The 23745-nt window shown below is 44.5% G+C and overlaps 1 protein-coding gene across 2 annotated transcripts in view; it reads right to left on the bottom strand.

Annotated features, from left to right (window-relative positions):
- HOMER1 (homer scaffold protein 1) overlaps positions 1-23745 on the bottom strand; it is a 274935-nt gene that overhangs the window by 98754 nt on the left and 152436 nt on the right. For both annotated transcript variants that reach the window (XM_030193230.1, XM_030193231.1), the window contains exon 5: positions 18740-18879. In XM_030193230.1, coding sequence (XP_030049090.1) covers positions 18740-18879 — 140 coding nt within the window. The remainder of the gene's footprint in view (positions 1-18739; positions 18880-23745) is intronic.

The following is a 23745-nucleotide window of genomic DNA, read 5'->3' as shown; positions in this document are numbered from 1 at the left end:
TCCATACCAAGGGGGTAATATAATTTTAGGTGGGGATTTTAACATAGTTTATAACCCATTGGTAGACAAAAGTAGCGGGAGAGGACAAGGTCAGGCTTATTATAAAAGAGGCCTGCTTTTCTTGTGCTCTACACTAAACTTGGTAGATGTGTGGAGAATTTTACACCCAACATGCAGAGATTATACTCATCTATCAAGAGCGCACTCAACCATGTCCCGTATTGATTATATTTTTCTCTCAGATACTTTATTTTCAAAGGTGATTGAGGCGGAGATAGGCCCATGTGAGATTTCAGATCATTCTCTACTTTGGGTGATCTTGGAACAAACAGGGGGAGAAAGTAAGGGAGGAGGATGGAAATTTCCGCTGGAGCTTTACAGGGATACGAAGTTTCAGGCATTTCTGAGAGAAAAATGGAGAGAATTTGCGGTCCACAACAGGATGCATGTGGAACAGACCAGTTTGTACTGGGAGACAGCAAAGGCTTTCCTCAGAGGTGAGATCATTGCTTATAGGGCGTGGATTAAGAAAAGACGAGATCAAGAGATTTTAAGATTGGAATGAGAGGTGAGGAATCAGCGTATAAAGTTCGGGGTAAATCCGACGGAAGAGCAGAAGTTAGCGTACTTGGCATCTCAGAGAGAATTAAATGAACTACTGCATGAACGAGTTCAAAAATCGCAACAATATTATAAGCATCAGTTGTACATGTACGGAAACAAGGCAGGGAGCTTGCTAGGGCGCTTAGCTAGAGGGAAGAAAGGGCCGAGCAGAATTTTACAGGTAAAGGACCAGGCAGGTAACATGTTTAAATCTCCGCAGGATATAGTGGCAGGGTTTCAGAGGTATTACAAGGAGTTGTATGGGGAACAGAGGGACCTGATAACGGATAGCATGATGTTTTTAGAGAATGTAGAGACCCCGTTGATTTCCTCGGCCCAGGCAAAACTCCTCAACGCACCTATAGTGGAGGGTGAGTTGATGCTGGCGTTACAGCAGAGTGATATACACAAAGCACCGGGCCCAGATGGATATGGTGTGGCTTTTTATAAAATGTTACAGGAGCTGGTGACTCCCCCCCTTTTGAAGTTGTTTAACTCCCTGGCCAATTCAGAGCCCGCATTGGACACCTTCAATATAGCTAAAGTGATAGTGTTACTGAAACCGGGGAAAAACCCAGAGGAGATGGGGGCCTATCGGCCAATCTCCTTGCTAAATAGTGACATTAAATTATATGCAAAAATTTTGGCTAATAGGCTGGCGAGGGTGCTTCCAGACTTGATAGCATCACCGCAAGTAGGTTTTGTGAGAGGACGGGCGGTGGTCAGTAATTTGAGGGCGATTATAGCCTCCTTGGAGAAAGTGGGGGAGCGGAAAGTGCCTTCTCTGCTGATCAGTTTTGACGCAGAGAAGGCATTTGACAGAGTTGCATGGCGTTTCATGTTTGCGGTCTTACAGAAGGTGGGAATTGAGGGATTTTTCAGGGATGCAGTGGAAGCCCTTTATTTGAACCCGCAGGCTTACATCTGGGTTAATGGAGATCTGAGGTATTCTCGATAAGGCGGGGCACAAGACAGGGGTGCCCTTTATCCCCGCTACTGTTCATTCTTACATTGGATCCCTTGATACGAGCAATAGAGTCCCACCCTGAGGTGATGGGAGTGAGCTGGGGCAAGTCTACGTTCAAGGTTTCTGCATTTGCAGACGATATTCTAGTTCATCTAACGCATCCTAAGAAGTCCCTGGCGGCGCTGTTAGAATTATTTCATGAGTACGGGGATTACGCGGGCTTTAAAATCAATGTAACCAAATCCCTAGCTCTAACGGCTTCAGACGAAGTAAGACGTGAATGGGGGGAGTATTTTCCGCTGAGATGGGCTCAAAAACATATCACGTATTTGGGGGTACAGATAGCTATGCAGACTTCAGATTTTTATCATCTAAATCTCACTCGCTTGTTGGATAACATGAGAGTTAGGTTGCGAAAATGGGCGGAGCTGCCGCTCACGCTCCATGGGTGGATACAATTGTTTCGTATGGTGGAATTCCCCAGATGGCTTTACACGTTTCAGGTGTTGCCACTGCGACTCCAGGGGGGGGGATGTGAGGCGATTCTATAAACACCTGCGAGTTTTCCTCTGGGGGGGGGGGAGGAAGCCTAAGCTCCCCATGGACTTAATGTTAGGATCTTGGAGGGAGGGGGGTATAGGGGTACCGGATATTAAGCGCTATAACCAAGCATGTATTATGCGGCACTTAGGGGACTGGTTGTTGGACAGGCAAGACTATACGCCCAGGCAGTTAGAAAGGGAATTTTTTCATCCATATCATTTATATTTTTTATTACAGGGTCCGAGGCAAGCGTTACCAGTGACATTTAAGAATAGTCTGTTGTTGGGACCCCTGAGGGGGGCCTGGAAGGATCTAACTAGAACTTGGGGATTATCAGTGGTGAATACGGACCTCATGCCACTGCAGGGTAACCCATTATTTTCCCCTGGCTCAGAGAACCCAGTATTTCGTAGTTGGGCCTCATTGGGCATTACACGAATGGAACATGTTCTGGGTACAAGAGGAGGGTTACTGAGTTTGGGTGCATTGGGGGTAGGGATCGATATCAGACATGAGAAAGCTCAGAGAGTTCTTCAATGCAGTCCCGGGGGACAGGCTTTCAATTTCGGGAATATACCGGATTTTGTGGGAGAAAGGATTAGTAAAGGACGTGAGTGCAATTGAGGCACGCTGGGCACACGATTTGCAGAGACCCCAATTCCACCTAGACTATAAAAAGTTGGTGGCCCGTGTCCCGACCATATCGATCAATGCAGCTCTCAGAGAATGCCATTATAGAATTTTGTATAGAGCATATATATCCAAGGCCCAAGTATTCAAGATGGGGTGGGGGGGGGGGTGCCAGACCCCCTATGCTCTAAGTGCCAACAGACAGAGGGGACATTCTATCATTACCTCTGGGGCTGTCCCCTAGTGCAGAACTATTGGAGGCAGATCTTTAAGTATCTGGAGGGACTATTGCAAACTAGGATTCCCATGTCCCCTTCAGGGATATTATTAGACAAATTTGAATTATTTGGATATCAACGAAGGGGTACCCGGCTTTTTATATGTAAAGCCTGTATCCTAGGTAAAAAGTTGATCTTGAATAGGTGGCTTAGCGTTGATCCTCCAGATTTTTGGTATTGGAGAAATCAACTCCATGATCTTTTGCTGCATGAGCGTCGGGCGATGGGACCCTCCCCAAAGGCGAGAGAGCGATTTACGAGAATCTGGCGGGGGTATATACAATCATTGTCGGCTAGGGCACGAAGTTTAGTATTAAATGGTATGTAAGGAAGGAAAGAAGGAGAAGAGCAGGTAGTGGGTTTTTTTTTTCTTTCTCTTGGGGGGGGGGGGGGCGGAAGGTGGGATCGGTAAGGGAGTAGGGGGCAGGGAGAGAAGTCTGGTATGTTCGGGTAGGGTGTGGTAGAGGGCAGTAGGGGCTGTTTAATTTTTGTGTGGGACGGGCATGTTTTGATAGGACAGTTAAGTGGAATGTTCGCATTATAAAGATACTGATTCTGTGCAGTTCGCAGCAATTCATGCAATAGGGTATTGTCTACTTCTCGGAGGTGGCCAAAGTCCAGGTTTTGATGACAATGATCTACAGAAAGGAGAGGGGGAAAGTCTCCTCAAATGTATAGGTCTCAGAACACTGGTTTATTTCTGTCTAGTGGCATGTATTGCTTATGCTTAATGAGGTGTAGAGTTCATGAAAGTTTCTTTGCATTCGCAGTAGTTATTGGGGGAGGGGGGAGAGCGGGGATTATGATAAGGCAAGCACAAAGAATGTATGAGCAGCGTATTCGGGAGATATCAATGTTATAGTGGATATTCATGTGGCAAAACAGTGCTGGCTATGGGGATCTGGTTTTAAGGGGGGGGGGAATGATAAAATCATTGATGATAAAAGATATGGATGCGTATACCCAAATGCGTTGTATTTTTCCAAGGTTACGTTATTGGTTTTGTTAATAATGTTGAATCATCAATAAAAATGGTTTAAACCTTAAAAAAGACAAGCACTAGATATTATTACACACAAATTCTCACCAGAACACAATATCACATTAAAAGACATAAAATGGATAGCCATACCATGGTCTGATCACTACAAAGCAAGCCTCTCCCTTCACTGGCAAAAAAAAAAAATTCACAACACAAACAAGAACAATCAACTTAAACCACGAGAGGTAAAATAGACCCACCAACATTTTGGCAACAACTCTATAGCAATGAATGGACAGCACCAACAGACTCAACCCAATTTCTACAGGATTGGGACAACAGATGCAGAACCATACTAGACCACTTAGCACCATTTCAAACCAGAACCTCACATAGAAAAAAATTCAATACCATGGTTTAATGAAGAACTTAAAGAACTAAAAACACAAGTCAGAAGATCACAGCGGGCATGGAATAAGAAAAAAGACGATTCTGCATTTAACGATTGGAAGCAGCTACTAAGAAAATACAAATACGCCATCAGACGAACTAAAAGATCTTATTATAAAACTAAAATCGGACCGGATTACAAAGACACACATAAACTGTTCCAACTTGTAAATAAACTACTGAATACCACTCCGATTACCTCTAACAATGTGGATACTCCATCAGCAGACAACCTTGCGAACTACTTCAAAGAGAAAATCATAAAGCTACGACTCACACTACTGACCAATACAACTGACTATGTAAACCTCCTCGAATGTTTAGACCCACTACCCGGGGAATATCCAGCTGACCGATCATGGACTAACTTTGACACACTCTCAACCGACAATACTTCTCGACTGCTTAAAAACTACGCCAAATCACAATGCAAATTAGATACCTGCCCTAGCAATCTTATAAGATCTGCCCCTCAACAATTCAAAACTGACCTCACAAGACACCTGAATTATATGCTTCAAAAGGATCTCTTCCCAAAAGATAAAGGAAATATCCTACTTACTCCTCTACCAAAAGACGCAAAGAAATCTGCAAGCGACCTAACCAACTATCGTCCAGTAGCATCAATCCCGCTGACAACCAAACTCATGGAAGGCGCAGTGACGAAACAACTCACTAACTACCTAAACAAACACTCTATTCTGCATGAATCTCAATCAGGATTCAGATCGAATTACAGCAACGAAACTGTATTGGTAACTTTAATGAATAAATTTAAACAAACAATTGCAATTGGCAACAACATACTTCTTTTGCAATTTGACATGTCTAGCGCCTTCGACATGGTCAACCATGGAATACTTCTACACATTCTGGAATACTTTGGGATTGGAGGAAATGTTCTTAACTGGTTTAGAGGATTCCTGACAATGAGATATTACCAAGTAACAACCAAAGCGACGGCATCAGCCCCATGGACACCTGAATGTGGAGTCCCCCAAGGATCCCCCCTCTCACCAACCCTCTTTAACCTAATGATGATACCTCTAGCCAAGCTACTAGACAATCAAAACCTCAACCCATATATATATGCAGATGATGTCACGATCTACATCCCGTTTAAACACGATCTAAAGGAAACTACCAACGAGATCAACCAAAGCTTCCAAATCATGCACTCCTGGGCGGATGCATTTCAACTAAAGCTCAACGCAGAAAAAAACACAATGCCTTATACTTACATCACAATATAATACAAATAACTTCCCCACCATATCTACCCCAAACCTTTCCCTCCCCGTCTCTAACACTCTGAAAATTCTTGGAGTTACCATAGATCGACATCTCACACTTGAAAGCCACGTGAAGAATACAACTAAGAAAATGTTCCACTCCATGTGGAAACTCAAAAGAGTAAAACCTTTCTTCCCAAGGGCCATTTTCCGAAATCTGGTACAATCGATGGTACTAAGTCACCTGGACTACTGCAATGCACTTTACACTGGATGCAAAGAACAGACTATCAAGAAACTTCAAACCGCCCAAAACACCGCAGCCAGACTCATATTTTGAAAAACAAAATATGAAAGTGCAAAACCCTTACGAGAGAAGTTACATTGGCTCCCTCTTAAAGAATGTATCACGTTCAAGATTTGCACGATAGTTCATAAAATCATTTACAGAGACGCCCCGTCATACATGCACGACCTAGTGGACCTCCCACCCAGAAATGCCACAAGATCTGCCCGTACTTTTCTTCCCCAGTTACAAAGGATTAAAATACAAACTAATACATGCGTCCAGCTTTTCTTACATGAGCTCGCAGTTGTGGAATAGACTACCAAAATACTTAACAATTAATGAAATAACCAACTTTCGCAAATCGTTAAAAACCTATCTCTTCACTAAAGCTTACCACGAGAATCCATAACTAACCACAACATAACACCACGACTCCTTGACTATGACTGTGTCCTTTCTATAACTGTTTGATTATATTGACATGTGAACCTTGTTATTCTCAACATCTTTGTAACACCAATTGCATTTTGTACCCTGAAATGGCAATGCCATTACAGGTATTTGTAAGCCACACTGAGCCTGCAAACAGGTGGGAAAATGTGGGATACAAGTGCAATAAATAAAAAATAAATAAAATTATAATAGTCTATTTGTGGTAAAATGAAAGTATATACTAAAATTTTAAAACTTTGTTGAAAACAATTCCTCACTCATCTTAATTTTCCAAATACCAAAGATTTGGTTTTCCCTTTGTTTAATTTCAGATGATCAGTGCACATCCATTATTTGACTTCCTGAATACTTTTCTTCATATCCTCAACAATATTCGCAACAGATCTAGTAAACGGGATATAAATTGTAATATCAGCATAAATAAAACAGTGATCTCTTATTTCTGAAAACGTGGCACCCAAGGATGACATCAATATACTAAACAATATTGGCGACAAATTCTCAAAGAAAGAAAAGCTACAAAACCACTTGCTGACTTTGTTCCCTATACCAATATCCTGCAAAATTGTTATCATAATCACAAGCTCAACTAAATCAAAGGCACTTGACAGGTCGAATTGTAGTAATAGTACCTTTACTGATATGATTTCTAATGTCAGATGTAAGGGAGCCAATTGCTGTTTCTGTGCCATACATTCTGTGAAAACGTGATTATGATGCATATAATAGATCAAATTGATCTAAGTATTCTGACAATTAGGCAGCTAATAGCAAAAGTTATAGAGAAGGTATTGAAAAGGGATTGATGCTACAGGAAAGTAATTTATAATATCACGGAGAGAGTGGTGGATACTTGGAATGCCTTCCCACGAGAGGTGGTGGAGATGAAAACGGTAACGGAAATGCGTGGGATAAACATAAAGGAACCCTGTTCAGAAGGAATGGATCCTCAGAAGCTTAGCAGAGATTGGGTGGCAGCACCGGTGGTTGGGAGGTGGAGCTAGTGGTTGGGAGGCAGGGCTAGTGCTGGCAAGACTTCTACAGTCTGTGCCCTGAAAATGACAGATACAAATCAAAGTCAGGTATACATATAAAGTAGCACATATGAGTTTATCTTGTTGGGCAGACTGGATGGACCATAAAGGCCTTTCTCTGCCGTCATCTACTATGTTACTATGAGGGGCATAATCGAACGGAGCGCCCAAGTTTTCCTGCGGACGTCCTCGCAGGACGTCCCCGTGAAGTGGTGGGGGAACCCGTATTATTGAAACAAGATGGGTGTCCATCTTTCGTTTCAATAATACGGTCGGGAACGCCCAAATCTCAACATTTAGGTCGACCTTAGAGATGGTCGTCCCCGATTTTCAGCAATAATGGAAGCCAAGGATGTCCATCTCAGAAATGAACAAATCCAAGCCATTTGGTTGTGGGAGGAGCTAGCATTCATAGTGCACTGGTCCCCTTGATATGCCAGGACACCAACCGGGCACCCTAGGGGGCACTGCAGTGGACTTCATAAAAAGCTCCCAGGTGCATAGCTCCCTTACCTTGTGTGCTGAGCCCCCCCAAAACCCACTCCCCACAACTGTACACCACTACCATAGCCCTTAGGGATGAAGGGGGGCACCTAGATGTGGGTACAGTGGGTTTGTGGTGGGTTTTGGAGGGCTCACATTTACCACAAGTATAACAGGTGGGGGGGGGGGGGGGGGGGGGGGGGGGATGGGCCTGGGTCCGCCTGCCTGAAGTGCACTGCAGTACCCACTAAAACAGCTCCCGGGACCTGCATACTGCTGTCATGGAGTTGGGTATGATATTTGAGGCTGGCATAGAGGCTGGAAAAAATATTTAAACATTTTATTTAGGGTGGGAGGGGGTTAGTGACCACTGGGGGAGTAAGGGGAGGTCATCCCCGATTCCCTCCGGTGGTCATCTGGTCGTTTAGGGCACATTTTTGTGGCTTGGTCATAAAAAAAAAAAGGACCAAGTAAAGTCGACCAAGTGTTCGTCAGTGACACCCTTCTTTTTTCCATTATCGGCTGAGGACGCTCATGTGTTAAGCACGCCCCAGTCCCGCCTTCGCTATGCTTCTGACACGCCCCCGTGAACTTTGGTCATCCCCGCGACGGAAAGCAATTGAGGATGCCCAAAATCGGCTTTCGATTATGCCGATTTGGGCGACCCTGGGAGAAGGACGCCCATCTCCTGATTTGTTTCGAAAGATGGTCGCCCTTCTCTTTCGAAAATAAGCCTGTATGTAATTTACCTTTAATATATTTGGGAATCAGTATTAATATAATATTACCTATATACTGTATTCAGGTATAATCTTCCTCTGAATTGTTTCTTAATCCAATCTGCTAATGCTGACAAATATGTGAGCGAAATCCCATCATCAAAAAGGGGGGACAATTATCTAATATACCATGGGAAGTACATAAGTACATAAGTAATGCCATACTGGGAAAAGACCAAGGGTCCATCGAGCCCAGCATCCTGTCCACGACAGCGGCCAATCCAGGCCAAGGGCACCTGGCAAGCTTCCCAAACCTACAAACATTCTATACATGTTATTCCTGGAATTTTGGAGTTTTCCAAGTCCGTTTAGAATATTTCATAATGGTTTCCCTTAGAACATCAGCTGATATAGGGTGAAAATATGCCACATTCTATCTGAAGGAATAGCATCTTCTACAAGGGGCATGATAATATCTAAATTCCCCATGCTAGTGTCTTTTACTAAAGTGGCAGACCTAGCATTCCCAATCTTGCTTTTAAAATATTTGGCTAATTGATTTGTTGTTGGTGTAGTAGTGTCTCTAACCATATCACCACCCGGTTTTATAAGAAAATTTAACAATTTAAACAATTTCTTTGCATTTAATTTCTATTTCCCCACTAATTTTGATTAATAATTTCGTGAAAGTGATAAATGAGGAAGAGAAGAAAGGTACAATTAAAAGAAGAACCTGGAGGAGTTAGGAGAAAACAGACAAGAAAGAAAATAAAACAAGACTGGGATCAAAATGTTTAGGAAAAAATCCCATTCAGACAACAGAGGTTAAAAAGAAGAATTTTGGGGGCAATTCTGTCACTTGGTGCCAATTCTATAATCCGAAAATCAATATTAAACTATTCTATTACAGCCCATGCGCAGGGGCTTTGTAACAAAACAGCATTCCAGCACACTTCAAGAAACAGTGGAGAAAAAACCTCAGTGCAGCCACCCAGCCAACCAAAGTTATAAGGCGTGAGTCCAGCCAACCATTATAGGAAAATAAACTGCACTCTATAGCGTGCAGGAATAACCAGTCCAAGTATATCAAACAGAGCCACAAACGCAGGAGACCAGTCACAGGAAAAACACTATCCAACAGTCACTTGGTTAAGGTTGATATAGCCTTAGATTAATACTCATCATTCATCTTCTTATAGTTCTATCAGAAGCCCACTGGCATATCCATGAATGCATTATACCCAACAGAGATTCCCCGTTTTGCCGAAGCTGCGTCAGAGATAATATTAGAGAAACAAAAGATACTGTGTCATGGTCACTGTATTAGTAACAACAGTGGATACATTTATTTTATTGTATTCTTTTATATGACACAAAGTTATTTAGCAGTTTGGGCTTTTTTTGTATTATAGTTCTTTGGTGGTAAAGATCAGTATATACACCACATAGATATATGTCCTATTTTTACAATACTATCCAGCTTATTTTCGAAAGAGAAAGACGCCCATATTTCGACCCAAATCGGGAGATGGGCGCCTTTCTCGCATGGGCGCCCAAATCGGTATAATCAAAAGCTGATTTTGGGTGCCTCCAAATGCAGTCTGTCACGGGAACGAACAAGTTGACGGGGGCGTGTCGGAGGCGTGGTGACGGCGGGACTGGGGCGTGTTTATTGGCCGAGGAGAGCTGGGCGCCTTCGGCCGATAATGGAAAAAAGAAGGGTGGCAGTAGCAAGACCCCCAGTGGTCACTAACCCCCTCCCACCAAAAAAAAAATAACTTTAAAAACTTTTTTTCCCAGCCTGTATGCCAGCCTCAAATGTCATACCCAGCTCCATCACAGCAGTATGCAGGTCCCTGGAGCAGTTGTTAGTGGGTGCAGTGGACTTCAGGCAAGTGGACCCAGGCCCATTCCCCCACCTGTTACACTTGTGCTGGTAAATGGGAGCCCTACAAACCGCCCCCAAAACCCACTGTACCCACATCTAGGTGCCCCCTTCACCCATAAGTGCTATGGTAATGGTGTAGAGTTGTGGGCAGTGGGTTTTGGGGGGCTCAGCACCCGAGGTAAGGGAGCTATGGACTTGGGAGGTATTTTAATTATTTTTTAACTTTTTACAAGTCCCCCCTAGGGTGCCCGGTTGGTGTCCTGGCATGTGAGGGGGACCAGTGCACTACGAATCCTGGCCCCTCCCATGACCAAATGCCTTGGAGTTGTTCGTTTTGAGCTGGGCGGCTTCGGTTTCCATTATCGCTGAAAACCGATACCGCCCAGCTCAAATCCGCCCAAATCCGATGCATTTGCCCGGCACCAACCGTATTATCGAAACAAAAGATGGACGCCCATCTTTTTCGAAAATACGGTCTGTCCTGCCCCTTCACGGACCTGTCCTCGGAGATAGTTGCCCATGGAGATGGGCGTCCGCGTTCAATTATGCCCCTCCATATATTTTAGTATATATGTCCTATAGGTTCAAAGGCATAATGCCAGGATGTTTTATGATTATTTATATTAACTGTAAATGTAATATGTTTCATATTCATGCTTCTCAACACAGTCCTCAGGACACACCTAGCCAGTCAGGTTTTTAGAATATCCACAATGAATATGCACGAGGCAAATCTGCAAAAGAATGGAGGTAGTGCAAAATGATTGCGGGTATCCTCAAAACTTGACTGCCTAGGAGGCTCATTTTCAAAGCACTTAGACTTACAAAGTTCCATAGGTTACTATGGAACTTTGTAAGTCTAAGTGCTTTGAAAATATGCCTCTAGGTGTGTCCCAAGGACCAGGCTGAGAACCACTGAGGAGAGTACCAACATTCTTTTTTGTTGTTGTTTTGATGGGCCCTTGGTGCCATTTCTCTTATGCACTATGATTGATGGCTCATCTCCCAGCACTTGGTCCTTTCCCTTCAACAACTCCCTGGTTTCAGAGGATGATGTAGCTGCATGGTCCTTAGTTATCTTCAGTGTTACTGGATGGACTTGAACTTTTCTTCAGTTCTTGAAGAAGAAACTGTAATCTTATTTTGTGGATCTTGATGGCCCTCGGAGACAGCCTACTTTCAACACTGTGGTGGGAAACAGCACGATATTCATCTAGACCAGGCTTGTCCAAGTTCAGTCCTCAGGGGATGCAAACAGGCCAGGTTTTCAGTATACCCCTAGTGAATATGAATGCCCACCACATCCACTGTACACAGATCTCTCTCATGCATATTCATGACGTTATAAAAGGATAAGAACAGATGCAGTTTCATTAAACCGATGTGAGCTGTTATAGCGTATATGGAGGGCAACCTTGGTGTACCAGACAGTTATAAGAAGCTGTTAAAGTAGCTCCTGAGGAAGGAAACTGAAACACGGCCGAGACCGGATGGATGCTTGTTATAATGTCTGAGAAGAGTGAACTATATTCAGACAGTGCTCTGTGAAAAGAGAGGATGTGAGCAACGAAGATTCCATATCTGTTGCTGTTTAAAGTTTTTTCAACATCTGAACTGGATTGAGTTTTGTCAACATCTGAACTGGATTGAGCTAACCAGGATTGGACTATAGGACTGGACTATAGACTTGGTGCAGAATACGTGGATGTTAAACATATTGAAGATTGCATTGTTGGATTAACCACGGTGTTCACAGAAAGGAAGATTTGCGGATTACAGCTTGTGATAAGAGACATTTATGGACTTGGCTGCTCAATGTTTGAATATTTGATGTAAGATTAATTGTGTATGAGTGAGTGTGTAGTTAGTAATTTAAAAATTGAAAATAAAGAGTAAAATATTTTGAAAGTTATAACATATATGTAGTAGTCTAGTGGTTGGGTATTTAATGCATATTCATTAGGGATATCCTGAAAGCCTGATCTGCTTGCAGCCCTCAAGAACCAAACTTGGACGGGCCTGATCTAAACAACTGTATTAGGTCAGTGATGGATATTTTTTGCCTGCAGTGTGGTCAAAACATGAAGCTGCTGGGTTTCTCTGTTACTGTCACAAAAATCAACAACACTAAATAAAAAAAAAAAAAAGAAAAAATTTCTCTCATTTGAAGATGACAGAAAAGAAAAAGGTAAAAGGAGATGGTGGTTTGAGCAAGTTTGAGAAATACAGGCCTTTGACTGGCCTTGTGAATAAAAAGAAAAAAAAAATCTTAGAATTCTAAAAACCTACACAAAAATGTTAAAGAGAGAGAGAGAAACTAAAGCACATTGAAAACATAAGAAAAATCATGGAAGAGAGAATCACTGCGAGGAGCCCAGAAAAAAAAAAAAAAAAGAGTTGCAAAAATAGCAGCTACAAATGTGAATGTGTCCAAGATCTACCATGGAAAATAAAATGAGGCACGATAAGTGACCATTATGACTATTGTGCACACTCAAAGACCTCCAAGACACTTTTGGAAGGCTATGGAAAACATTGCAGTGTCAGTACTATCAGGTTAACACCATTCATTCATACATGTCTGGAGAATGTGACCTTTTTTCACAAAATTGTCATAGAAATCATGATGCATAGCAGAGTACTGTGTATTCTATAATGACAAACAATATAAGATCGGAGATATTTATATTTTTACTAGCCGTTAAGCCCGTAACAACGGGTTAGTTTTTTGTTTTCCTATGCCCCCCCTCCCCCCCCCCCCGGGTCCACCAACCCTGCTCTCTCCCCTGCTCTCCCCCCAGCGTGTTTCCCTCAGTTCCGCCCCCTCCTTCCCTCCCTGCTCCCTCCTCCTCCGATTTCCACGCCCATGTCCAAGCCCTCCTCCCTACTGGGCTGTACTGCTGGTGGAGGCAGGGCTTGGACTTCTACACTCTTAGCGTTCTGAGTGACTCTACTGCGCATTTGCAGGTGAGTCGGTCACTTGCCGTTTATATGTTTGATAGTACTAGTACAGAGCATTATATACTAATTCAGTTCCACATTTGAGCAAACATATCTATAGAATAGTAGCATTCATTTCAGTCTTTGAGGGATACAAATAAGTTAAGATTTTTAGCCTCTCTCTAACAATTAAGAATTTGACAGGTTTTCAATCAGTGGAGGTAGAACACATGCAAATCTCTCTTATGCATATAAATTAGTGGTATCCTGAAAAGGCAAAGTTACTTACCTGTGTTCTCCGACGACAGCAGGCACATTTCTCACATGTGGGTATCATCCACAGAGCCCAGTACAGACACTGCCATAGGGCATTGTGTCTTTAAAACTTTGAGGCAGTACCCCCACCACTCATGTGCGGGTACCTTCCTGCCTGACACTCGAGCGTGGGACCAGCAGAATAATACTACAGCTAAGAAGACAACTCCAAGGGAGGCAGGAGGGATGTGAGAATATATGCATGCTGTCCTTGGAGAACTTGGAGAAGACCTGCTACAGGGTAAGTAACTTTGCTTTCTCCAAGGACAAGAAGGCATGATATTTTCATGTGGGACTCACTAGTTACCAGGCTCACAATTATAATAATAATCTTGCAAACTAACGAGAAAATAAGCCTAGCAGAAATAGAAGAGCCAGAGGGTGGAGCTGACATTCAAGTAGCAAAAAGATTTTGCAGGACTGCTTGTCCAAACTGCCTATCCCAACTAGAATGCTGCTCCAGACAGTGGTGAGTAGTGAAGCTGTGGATAGAAGACCATTCTGCCACCTTGCACATTTCTTCAATGGAGGCAGAGCGGAAGTGCACTACTGAAGCTGCCATGGTTCTTACATTGTGAACGGTAACACGGCCATGAAGGGTCACAGCCCAGGCTGAGTACACGTGTAGGAGATACAGTTAAGCCAGCCAAGTTGAGATAGTACGTTTAGTTATGGGAATCCCTAATCTTTTATACTTGAAGGATACAAAAAGCTGTGAGGACTTCCTCTGAGGTTTAGTACACTCCAGATAAGCAGTCTAAGATATGAAGTGCTGCTTCTCCAGGATGACAGTGTAACTTAGGGAAGAAGACTGGAAGTACAATGAATTGAATGAGATGAACTTCGATACTACTTTAGGGAGGAATTTTTGGGTGGGTTCGGAGAACAACCCTGTCATGGTAGAACCTGATGTAAGACGGGTCTGCCACAAGGGCTCGAAGTTCACTAACTTTTCTGGCAGAAGTAAGTGCTTTTAAGAACAATACTTTATAGGTGAAGAATTTCAGGGAACCAAATGGAGTGGTTCAAATGGAGGTTTCATGAGAGCTGTGAGAATGACAACACTGAGATCCCATGCCACCAGAGGTGGTTAGATAGGAGGTTTCATATGAAATAAACCTTTCATGAATCTACCTATCAAGGAATGAATGAACACTGACTTATCAACCCTAGAGTGAAAAGCCCTAATGGCATTCAAGTGTACTCCGAGTCAGTTTTGAGGCCAGAAGGGTAGGAAGAGGGTACCTAGCTGGGTCAAGTGCTCTGGCTGTACACCAAAGGGAAAATCTTCCCCCCTTAAAATGGAAACATTTGTGGATGGCATATTCCAAGAGGCTAATAGTATTCTAGAGACTCCTTCTGGCTTGGGACCACAGAGGTATTCGGAAGAGGAGCTGAGGCAATGTTGAAGCCATGTGGCTGAGTAGGTGGAGCATCTGACGAGCAGATACCGGGGTAGATTCAGAAATCTGAGTGGAGAGATGCATTATGGTATTTGCTTTCAGTTGAGGGAAGAAAGCTCAACCCTGAGTAGTGTCCAGGAGAGCCCTGATTAACTCTAAGGTCTGAACTAGTGAAGATGTGATTTGGGGTAATTTATCACTAAACCAAGAAGTTCTAGGAGTTGTATGGCAGACTGAATTGAGGTTTGTGCCGACTCTCGGGAGGCTGCCTTGACTAACCAGTCATCGAAGTAGGTGAAGACGTGTATGCCCTACTTACGAAGCATTACAGCTACCACTATCAGGCATTTCATGAAGACTTGCGGGGCTGAAGCCAACAAACAAGACTTTGTATTCATAATGGAGAGTCCCACAGCAGAAGCAGAGGAACTTTCTGTGTGCAGGGAGAATTGGTATGTGAGTAAATGCCTCTTTCAGATCTAGAAAGGAAAGCAAATCATTGAGTTGGATCATGGGAAGAAGTGATCCCAGGGAAACCATAAAAATTTTTAAATTTTGCAGGACAAGAATTGGTCATATTCACCCTGTTTTCTTTGGTATGAGAAAGTATCTAGAATAAAACCCTCGACCCCTCTCCAGCGGAGGAACTGGTTCTATTGCATTCTGCTGGAGGAGGGTAGAGAGCTCTTCTTGGAGTACCATCATCTAGAAGGAGATAAAATGAGATTCTCTTGGTGGATGGTCAGGAGGTCGTTTTACCCAATACAGAGTGTAACCATGCTGAATGATATGTAGCACCCAATGGAGGTTAAGAGTGGCCACCTCTGTTGAAAGAGATGAAGCGTGCCTCCCACTGGTAGGTTGCGTGGTACGGAGAACTGGATGGTGGCAATGCTCTGCAGGAAGGAGTGAAAAACTGACTGAGAAGGGGTCTGTTATTTCTGCCTCTGCTGCTCCCATGGACATGAGCGTTGGGGCATAGTCCTTTGAAGCAAAGGAGGAGGGAGAGTTAACAATGCTTAGATGTAGAGTAACTTAGATGTAGAGCATCAAAATCTTTCTGCAAATCTTCTAGAAAAAAAGGCAGCAGAAGACTGTGGCCTGGACAGAGTTTTAATAGTATCTGTATGATTTTTAATTAGGTCGGCCACTTCCTAGACTATCACTGAATAAGGTGCCTCCATGACAAGGGAGATCTGCTAGATGCTATTGGACAGCAGACTCGAGGTCAGATACTCTGAGGCAGAAATGCGAGAGGACACATCAAAGGCCTGCCTTGCCAGATATTTAAGACAATCTAGAAGTTTCCTGTGAATCTTGAGGAAGTCACCAGTCTTTTCAGGAAAAAGGAAGTTTGAAAAGGAGAGAGTACTCTTTATTAGAGACTTCTTTGAGGAATTAAGCTCATAATCTAATAAGCGGCTGGTTAGCATTGAGGCTTGAAATGATCTTCTTCCAAAAGAGTCTAATGTTCTAGATTCTCTGCTTGGAGGAGCAGAAGCATGAGATCCCACACTGTAGATTATCAGTAAGGAATGATGGGGTAATTGTTTTTTTTTTTTTCCAAACCCAGTGCATTTCTGTATCCTATACATTGTATCAATTTTCTTTTGAGTACCTTGAACTGTTAGTGGTGCTCCCAGTTTTTGATCATAGTATTCCTCATAATCGTATGAAGTGGAACAGTGACTCCTTCTCTAGAAGAGTCATAATCTAGAATCTCAGAGAGTTCTGAATGCGGCTCTTCCTCTGTCTCCAACATAAAAGGTATAGCTTTGGCCATCTCATGGCCAAAGCCAGGAAAGGCATACTTTCTGTCTCTCAGGTGGTAGAGAAGGATCAGATGGAATGCCATAGGACTCCTCAGCTGAGAGGTCTTGCTCTGTCTCCCAGGACAGGTCTGAGTATGACTCTTCAAAGTACTGTTCTTGGGAAGCACGTGGAAGAGAGTATTGACGAATGTCGCCTCTGTGTCTGAGTATACCTGGCAGATGAGTCTCCAAGGCTGGAGAAAGTTCCTCTTCCAATGTCAATGCAAGTGTCAGTTGCATTCGTGGTGTTCCCAATAGTCTATGCTGAGACGGTGTGCGGGACTTTTCCCATGACTGTCTCTCTAATGTATCTATGGGTGGGCTGAAGCTGGTAAAAGCATCACTCTGTAAGCTTGAATAGACTGCATATGCAGTAGTCCTGAGAACCTCTCTTGAGAATAACCCGGATTTCCTCCTGTACAGTAGGTGTTGGTACCAGCTGAGACAGCAGTGTGGAGGCAGCCTGATTTATAGCCTGTGCAGGCGTAGTAGATCTTGAGGACCTTGAAGACTCTCAATGAATAAGTTGTAGAGAAGGAGAGCAGTCACTGAGGCATGGATGCTTCTTGTGCATCGAGGATGTTGATGTAGGGGAGGTATTGGCAGAGTGCCTAGAAGGAGAAAGATGGCAATGTTTCTTAGGTTTTTTTATGCTGCAGGTCTCTTGTTACACACAGCACCGACGAAGAGGACGCAGAATCCTTATGCAGTCGCAGTACCAAGTCCGATGGCAGACATTCTCAATGTTGTGTCGGTGCACCCAATGCAGGATTCGCGTCCCATGCCGAATCCCCTGCTATGCTTGATGCAGAAAAAGTGTCCTTGCTTGTATGCAGAAGCTACACTGTATGTCTCGGTGCTAAGGACCCAAGTATTGAACACACCAGTTATGGGGATCTGTGCTTGAAATGGTCCTATTGTATCGAGTGCACTGTTAAAGCCACTTGTCACCCTGGTTGACATGGAGGGAAAAACGGCTGATGCAAGGTCAAAAGGCTCAACTGCAGGGAAGCTCAAGTAGTTCCGTAGCCAAAAATATCGATGTTTCCTGGCCACAAGAAAGGCACAGAGGCCTTAAAGGCTGAAAAAAACAGAAATAAATAATAATTTGAAAAATCAATAAATTGAACAAAATTAAGAAAAAAAGAAAAATTTCCATCTAAATTCCTCTTTCACCTCAGCTTATGATCGACTGTTTTCTTAAATCATGTAACGACGTTCTCATATCCATACTCTGTAAGCCACATTGAGCCTGCAAAAAGGTGGGAAAATGTGGGGTACAAATACAATAAATAAAAAAATAAAAATAAAATATGAGAAAATATTATCCTGAAAAAGGGAAGGCACCAAAAGGGAAAAGTTTGATGCGCTGAGGAGAGATTAGGAACCCATCCTCTCTTATCTGCAGAAAGCGCTATACTGTTGGTGTCACGATTGACCATCAGACGGGAAGGTGCCTGTGCAGCGGGGGTACTGCCTTTTAAAGTGACAGTGCACTATGCCAGTGTCTGCATCAGGCTCCATGGCTGATGTCACCCACATGTGAGAATATCATGTTTGCTTGTCCTCCTGACCTGTTTCAGACCCCAAAGAACTGCTATAGATACAAGTCTGTGATTATTAAAAGCACCAGATTCACCGAAGTTTGAGGAAAAAAATAAACCAGACTTAATTTAGAGCACAGTTGTTATCTTAATGATGTGCAAGTTGCTTGAATACCTATGCACAAATGGCAATGCATTCTGGGTAGGTTCTGCCCTTGGTTCTGAGTTTTGCGTCATTTCTGGTGTTCTTTCATCATCTGTCCCATTGATGCTTTCTGGTGTCAATGGAGACTGAATATCTCCTCCTGCTGATTCCTGAAGTAGAAAGAAGAAATGTTTACGTGACCTCCCTAATTTTCAGAATATATGTTAAAAAACTACCAAAAGATATACAAAGCTAACTTGTCGGCAAATAAATTAATGCTGGTGGACAGTGTTTTCCTAAAGAGCACTTCTCAAAAAGCCATTTACATGCATAAATTGATTATCAGAAAATTACCCATCTTCATTCCAGGATAAAGGTTTGCTATGAGATCAACAAAATCAATTTAAATCAATTTAAAAATGCTAAAAAAAACCCCACACCTTTTCCAATGTGCCTTTTCTGACAATTGCAATGCTAAACAGGAAGTGAGAGAATGGTTGGTCATTGAAAAGTAAAGGATTTTGAACAGGAGACAATGTATATTAAATGATAATCATTATGTTTTAATGTTTTTTATATAATGAATTTGCATGTTATTATGTACATTGCTTAGAATGGTAGATATTGCAGTATTGAAATGGTTGTAAATAAATACTTCAATCTGGCCAAAACATAGGTGGCTTTGAGGGTTAGGTAAGAGAATGCAACACCACACAGACTGCATTTTTTTAATGGTTCAAATGTTTTATTGAATACTAGTAAAAAAGGCCCATTTTTGACACAAAGGAAACGGGCGCTAGCAAGGTTTTCCTCGGAGTGTGTATGTTTGTGAGAGTGACTGTGTGACAGAGAGTGAATGTGCGAGTGTGTGTATGTGACAGAGAGAGAGAGTGAGACTGGGTGCGAGTGTGTCTGTGTGAGAGAGAGAGAGAGAGAGAGAGAGTGTGTGTGATTCTCCTCTCTCCCCTGCCCCCCCTCCAGCCACCCAGCGATTCTCCTCTCTCCCCTGTCCCCACCTCCAGCCACCCAGCGATTCTCTTCTCTCCCCTGCTCCACCCCCAGCCACCCAGTGATTCTCCTCTCTCCCCTGCCCCCCCTCCAGGCACACAGCGATTCTCCTCTCTCCCCTGCCCCCACCTCCAGCCACCCAGCGATTCTCCTCTCTCCCCCGCTCCACCCCCAGCCACCCAGCGATTCTCCTCTCTCCCCTGTCCCCCCTCCAGTCACCCAGTGATTCTCCTCTCTCCCCTGCCCCCCTCCAGCCACCCAGTGATTCTCCTCTCTCCCCTGGCCCCCCCCCCCCTCCAGCCACCCAGCGATTGTCCTCGCTCCCCTGATTACCTCCGTCGAAGCGGCCACGTCATTGAAAGCCCTGCCCGTCTCTAGCCTTCCCTTCGAGTTCGTTCCCTCAGAATCCCGTCCTCGCAGAAAGAGGAAATGATGTCAGAAGGCGGGACTCTGAGGGAACGAACTCGAAGGGAAGGCTAGAGACAGGCAGAGCTTTCAATGATGCGGCCGCTTCGACGGAGGTAATCAGGGGAGCAAGGAGAATCGCTGGGTGGCTGGATGGGGGGCAGGGGAGAGAGGAGAATTGCTGGGTGGCTTGGGAGAGACCTGTGAAGTGACGCATGCGCAGAACAGCCTCTGATACATCCCTCATGCTGGTGTCGTCGCGTTCCTTTGCCTAGCAACTCTGCAGCGGTCCCTTCCCTCTCACTGTTCCGCCCTCAATGTCATCGCGTTTTGACACGAGGGCGGGACAGAGAGAGATGGTTACAGAGTTACGAACCCTTCACTGCAGTCTGCCACGGAGTCAGCTTCAGAACATTGGATGTGCAAATTATTATAGTAGATTAAAAGGCAAACAGTACAATGTACAGCTATCAAAAAATTATTCCCTATTTCCAGTTCTAATACAGCAAGTGAATTAAAGAACCATTTAACTCTTCCACACACAGTATGCATTTCTAATTACAAAAAAAGTACCCTAACAAAAAGCAGGTGCAGATCTGTGTGGGTACTTTTTCCCAAAGCAATTTTTACCCATGGGATACAAAATTAATACCCACACTCTGATATGCTAGTTAAGGTTAAAAATTGCCCCACTAGTTACTAGTACCAGAGCTCAGATTATAGCTTGTTATTCATGAACAAGGTAAAAGGTCTTTAAAAAAAAAACCCCAAAACTTCTTTGGAAACAAATGGAAGCCATTAAAAAGACCTGTTCTCTTACACAATGGTCATTAAGTAGCAATGAGATATTTTAATGCACATGGAGATACAAAATCTTCAATAACAAAATCTACCAAACCCAGTATTCACTTCTATGGCTGCTCTTAGAACTCAATAATGAACTTAGTGGGTCTTTTACTAAAGCTTAGCTCGAGTTATCTGCATCAGGGCCCATAGGAATAAAATGGGCCCTGCTGCAGATAACTCAAGCTAAACTTTAGTAAAAGACCCCCTTACCGAAAGGAAAAGTACAGTGTGATTTTAGCCATCTACCTACAGTAACTAAAGGGATATTACAAAGGTAAAATATAAAGCGAATGCTACATACCTGTAGAAGGTATTCTCCGAGGACAGCAGGCTGATTGTTCTCACTGATGGGTGACGTCCACGGCAGCCCCTCCAATCGGAAACTTCACTAGCAAAGTCCTTTGCTAGTCCTCGCGCGCCCGCGCGCACCGCGCATGCGCGGCCGTCTTCCCGCCCGAAACCGGCTCGAGCCGGCCAGTCCAGTATGTAGCAAGACAATACACTTCAAGGGAAGACACAACTCCAAAGGGGAGGCGGGCGGGTTTGTGAGAACAATCAGCCTGCTGTCCTCGGAGAATACCTTCTACAGGTATGTAGCATTCGCTTTCTCCGAGGACAAGCAGGCTGCTTGTTCTCACTGATGGGGTATCCCTAGCCCCCAGGCTCACTCAAAACAACAACCATGGTCAATTGGGCCTCGCAACGGCGAGGACATAACTGAGATTGACCTAAAAAATTTACCAACTAACTGAGAGTCTAGCCTGGAACAGAACAAACAGGGCCCTCGGGGGGTGGAGTTGGATCCTAAAGCCCAAACAGGTTCTGAAGAACTGACTGCCCAAACCGACTGTCGCGTCGGGTATCCTGCTGTAGGCAGTAATGAGATGTGAATGTGTGGACAGATGACCACGTCGCAGCTTTGCAAATTTCTTCAATGGAGGCTGACTTCAAGTGGGCTACCGACGCAGCCATGGCTCGAACATTATGAGCCGTGACATGACCCTCAAGAGCCAGCCCCGCCTGGGCGTAAGTGAAGGAAATGCAATCTGCTAGCCAATTGGATATGGTGCGTTTTCCTACAGCCACTCCCCTCCTATTGGGATCAAAAGAAACAAACAATTGGGCGGACTGTCTGTGGGGCTGTGTCCGCTCCAGATAGAAGGCCAATGCTCTCTTGCAGTCCAATGTGTGCAGCTGACGCTCAGCAGGGCAGGAATGAGGACGGGGAAAGAATGTTGGCAAGACAATTGACTGGTTCAGATGGAACTCCGACACGACCTTTGGCAGAAACTTAGGGTGAGTGCGGAGGACTACTCTGTTGTGATGAAATTTGGTGTAAGGGGCCTGGGCTACCAGGGCCTGAAGCTCACTGACTCTACGAGCCGAAGTAACTGCCACCAAGAAAATGACCTTCCAGGTCAAGTACTTCGGATGGCAGGAATTCAGTGGCTCAAAAGGAGGTTTCATCAGCTGGGTGAGAACGACATTGAGATCCCATGACACTGTAGGAGGCTTGACAGGGGGCTTTGACAAAAGCAAACCTCTCATGAAGCGAACAACTAAAGGCTGTCCTGAGATCGGCTTACCTTCCACACGGTAATGGTATGCACTAATCGCACTAAGGTGAACCCTTACGGAGTTGGTCTTGAGACCAGACTCAGACAAGTGCAGAAGGTAATCAAGCAGGGTCTGTGTAGGACAAGAGCGAGGATCTAAGGCCTTGCTGTCACACCAGACGGCAAACCTCCTCCAATGGAAGAAGTAACTCCTCTTAGTGGAATCTTTCCTGGAAGCAAGCAAGATGCGGGAGACACCCTCTGACAGACCCAAAGAGGCAAAGTCTACGCCCTCAACATCCAGGCCGTAAGAGCCAACGACTGGAGGTTGGGATGCAGAAGCGCCCCTTCGTCCTGTGTGATGAGGGTCGGAAAACACTCCAATCTCCACGGTTCTTCGGAGGACAACTCCAGAAGAAGAGGGAACCAGATCTGACGCGGCCAAAAGGGAGCAATCAGAATCATGGTGCCTCGGTCTTGCTTGAGTTTCAACAAAGTCTTCCCCACCAGAGGGATGGGAGGATAAGCATACAGCAGGCCCTCCCCCCAATCCAGGAGGAAGGCATCCGATGCCAGTCTGCCGTGGGCCTGAAGCCTGGAACAGAACTGAGGGACTTTGTGGTTCACTCGAGATGCGAAGAGATCTACCAAGGGGGTGCCCCACGCTTGGAAGACCTGGCGCACCACTCGGGAGTTGAGCGACCACTCGTGAGGTTGCATAATCCTGCTCAACCTGTCGGCCAGACTGTTGTTTACGCCTGCCAGATATGTGGCTTGGAGCACCATGCCTTGACGGCGAGCCCAGAGCCACATGCTGACGGCTTCCTGACACAGGGGGCGAGATCCGGTGCCCCCCTGCTTGTTGACATAGTACATGGCAACCTGGTTGTCTGTCTGAATTTGGATAATTTGGTGGGACAGCCGATCTCTGAAAGCCTTCAGAGCGTTCCAGATCGCTCGTAACTCCAGAAGATTGATCTGCAGATCGCGTTCCTGGAGGGACCAGCTTCCTTGGGTGTGGCGCCCATCGACATGAGCTCCCCATCCCAGGAGGGACGCATCCGTGGTCAGCACTTTTTGTGGCTGAGGAATTTGGAAGGGACGTCCCAGAGTCAAATTGGAGCAAATCGTCCACCAATACAGGGAGTCGAGAAAACTCGTGGATAGGTGGATCACGTCCTCTAGACCTCCGGCGGCCTGATACCACTGAGAGGCCAGGGT

The sequence above is a fragment of the Microcaecilia unicolor genome, chromosome 2 (assembly GCF_901765095.1).
Source record: "Microcaecilia unicolor chromosome 2, aMicUni1.1, whole genome shotgun sequence".
Taxonomy (NCBI): Eukaryota; Metazoa; Chordata; class Amphibia; order Gymnophiona; family Siphonopidae; genus Microcaecilia; species Microcaecilia unicolor.
Note: the sequence above shows the minus strand (reverse complement) of the source record. Positions and strands in the feature narration are given on the sequence as shown.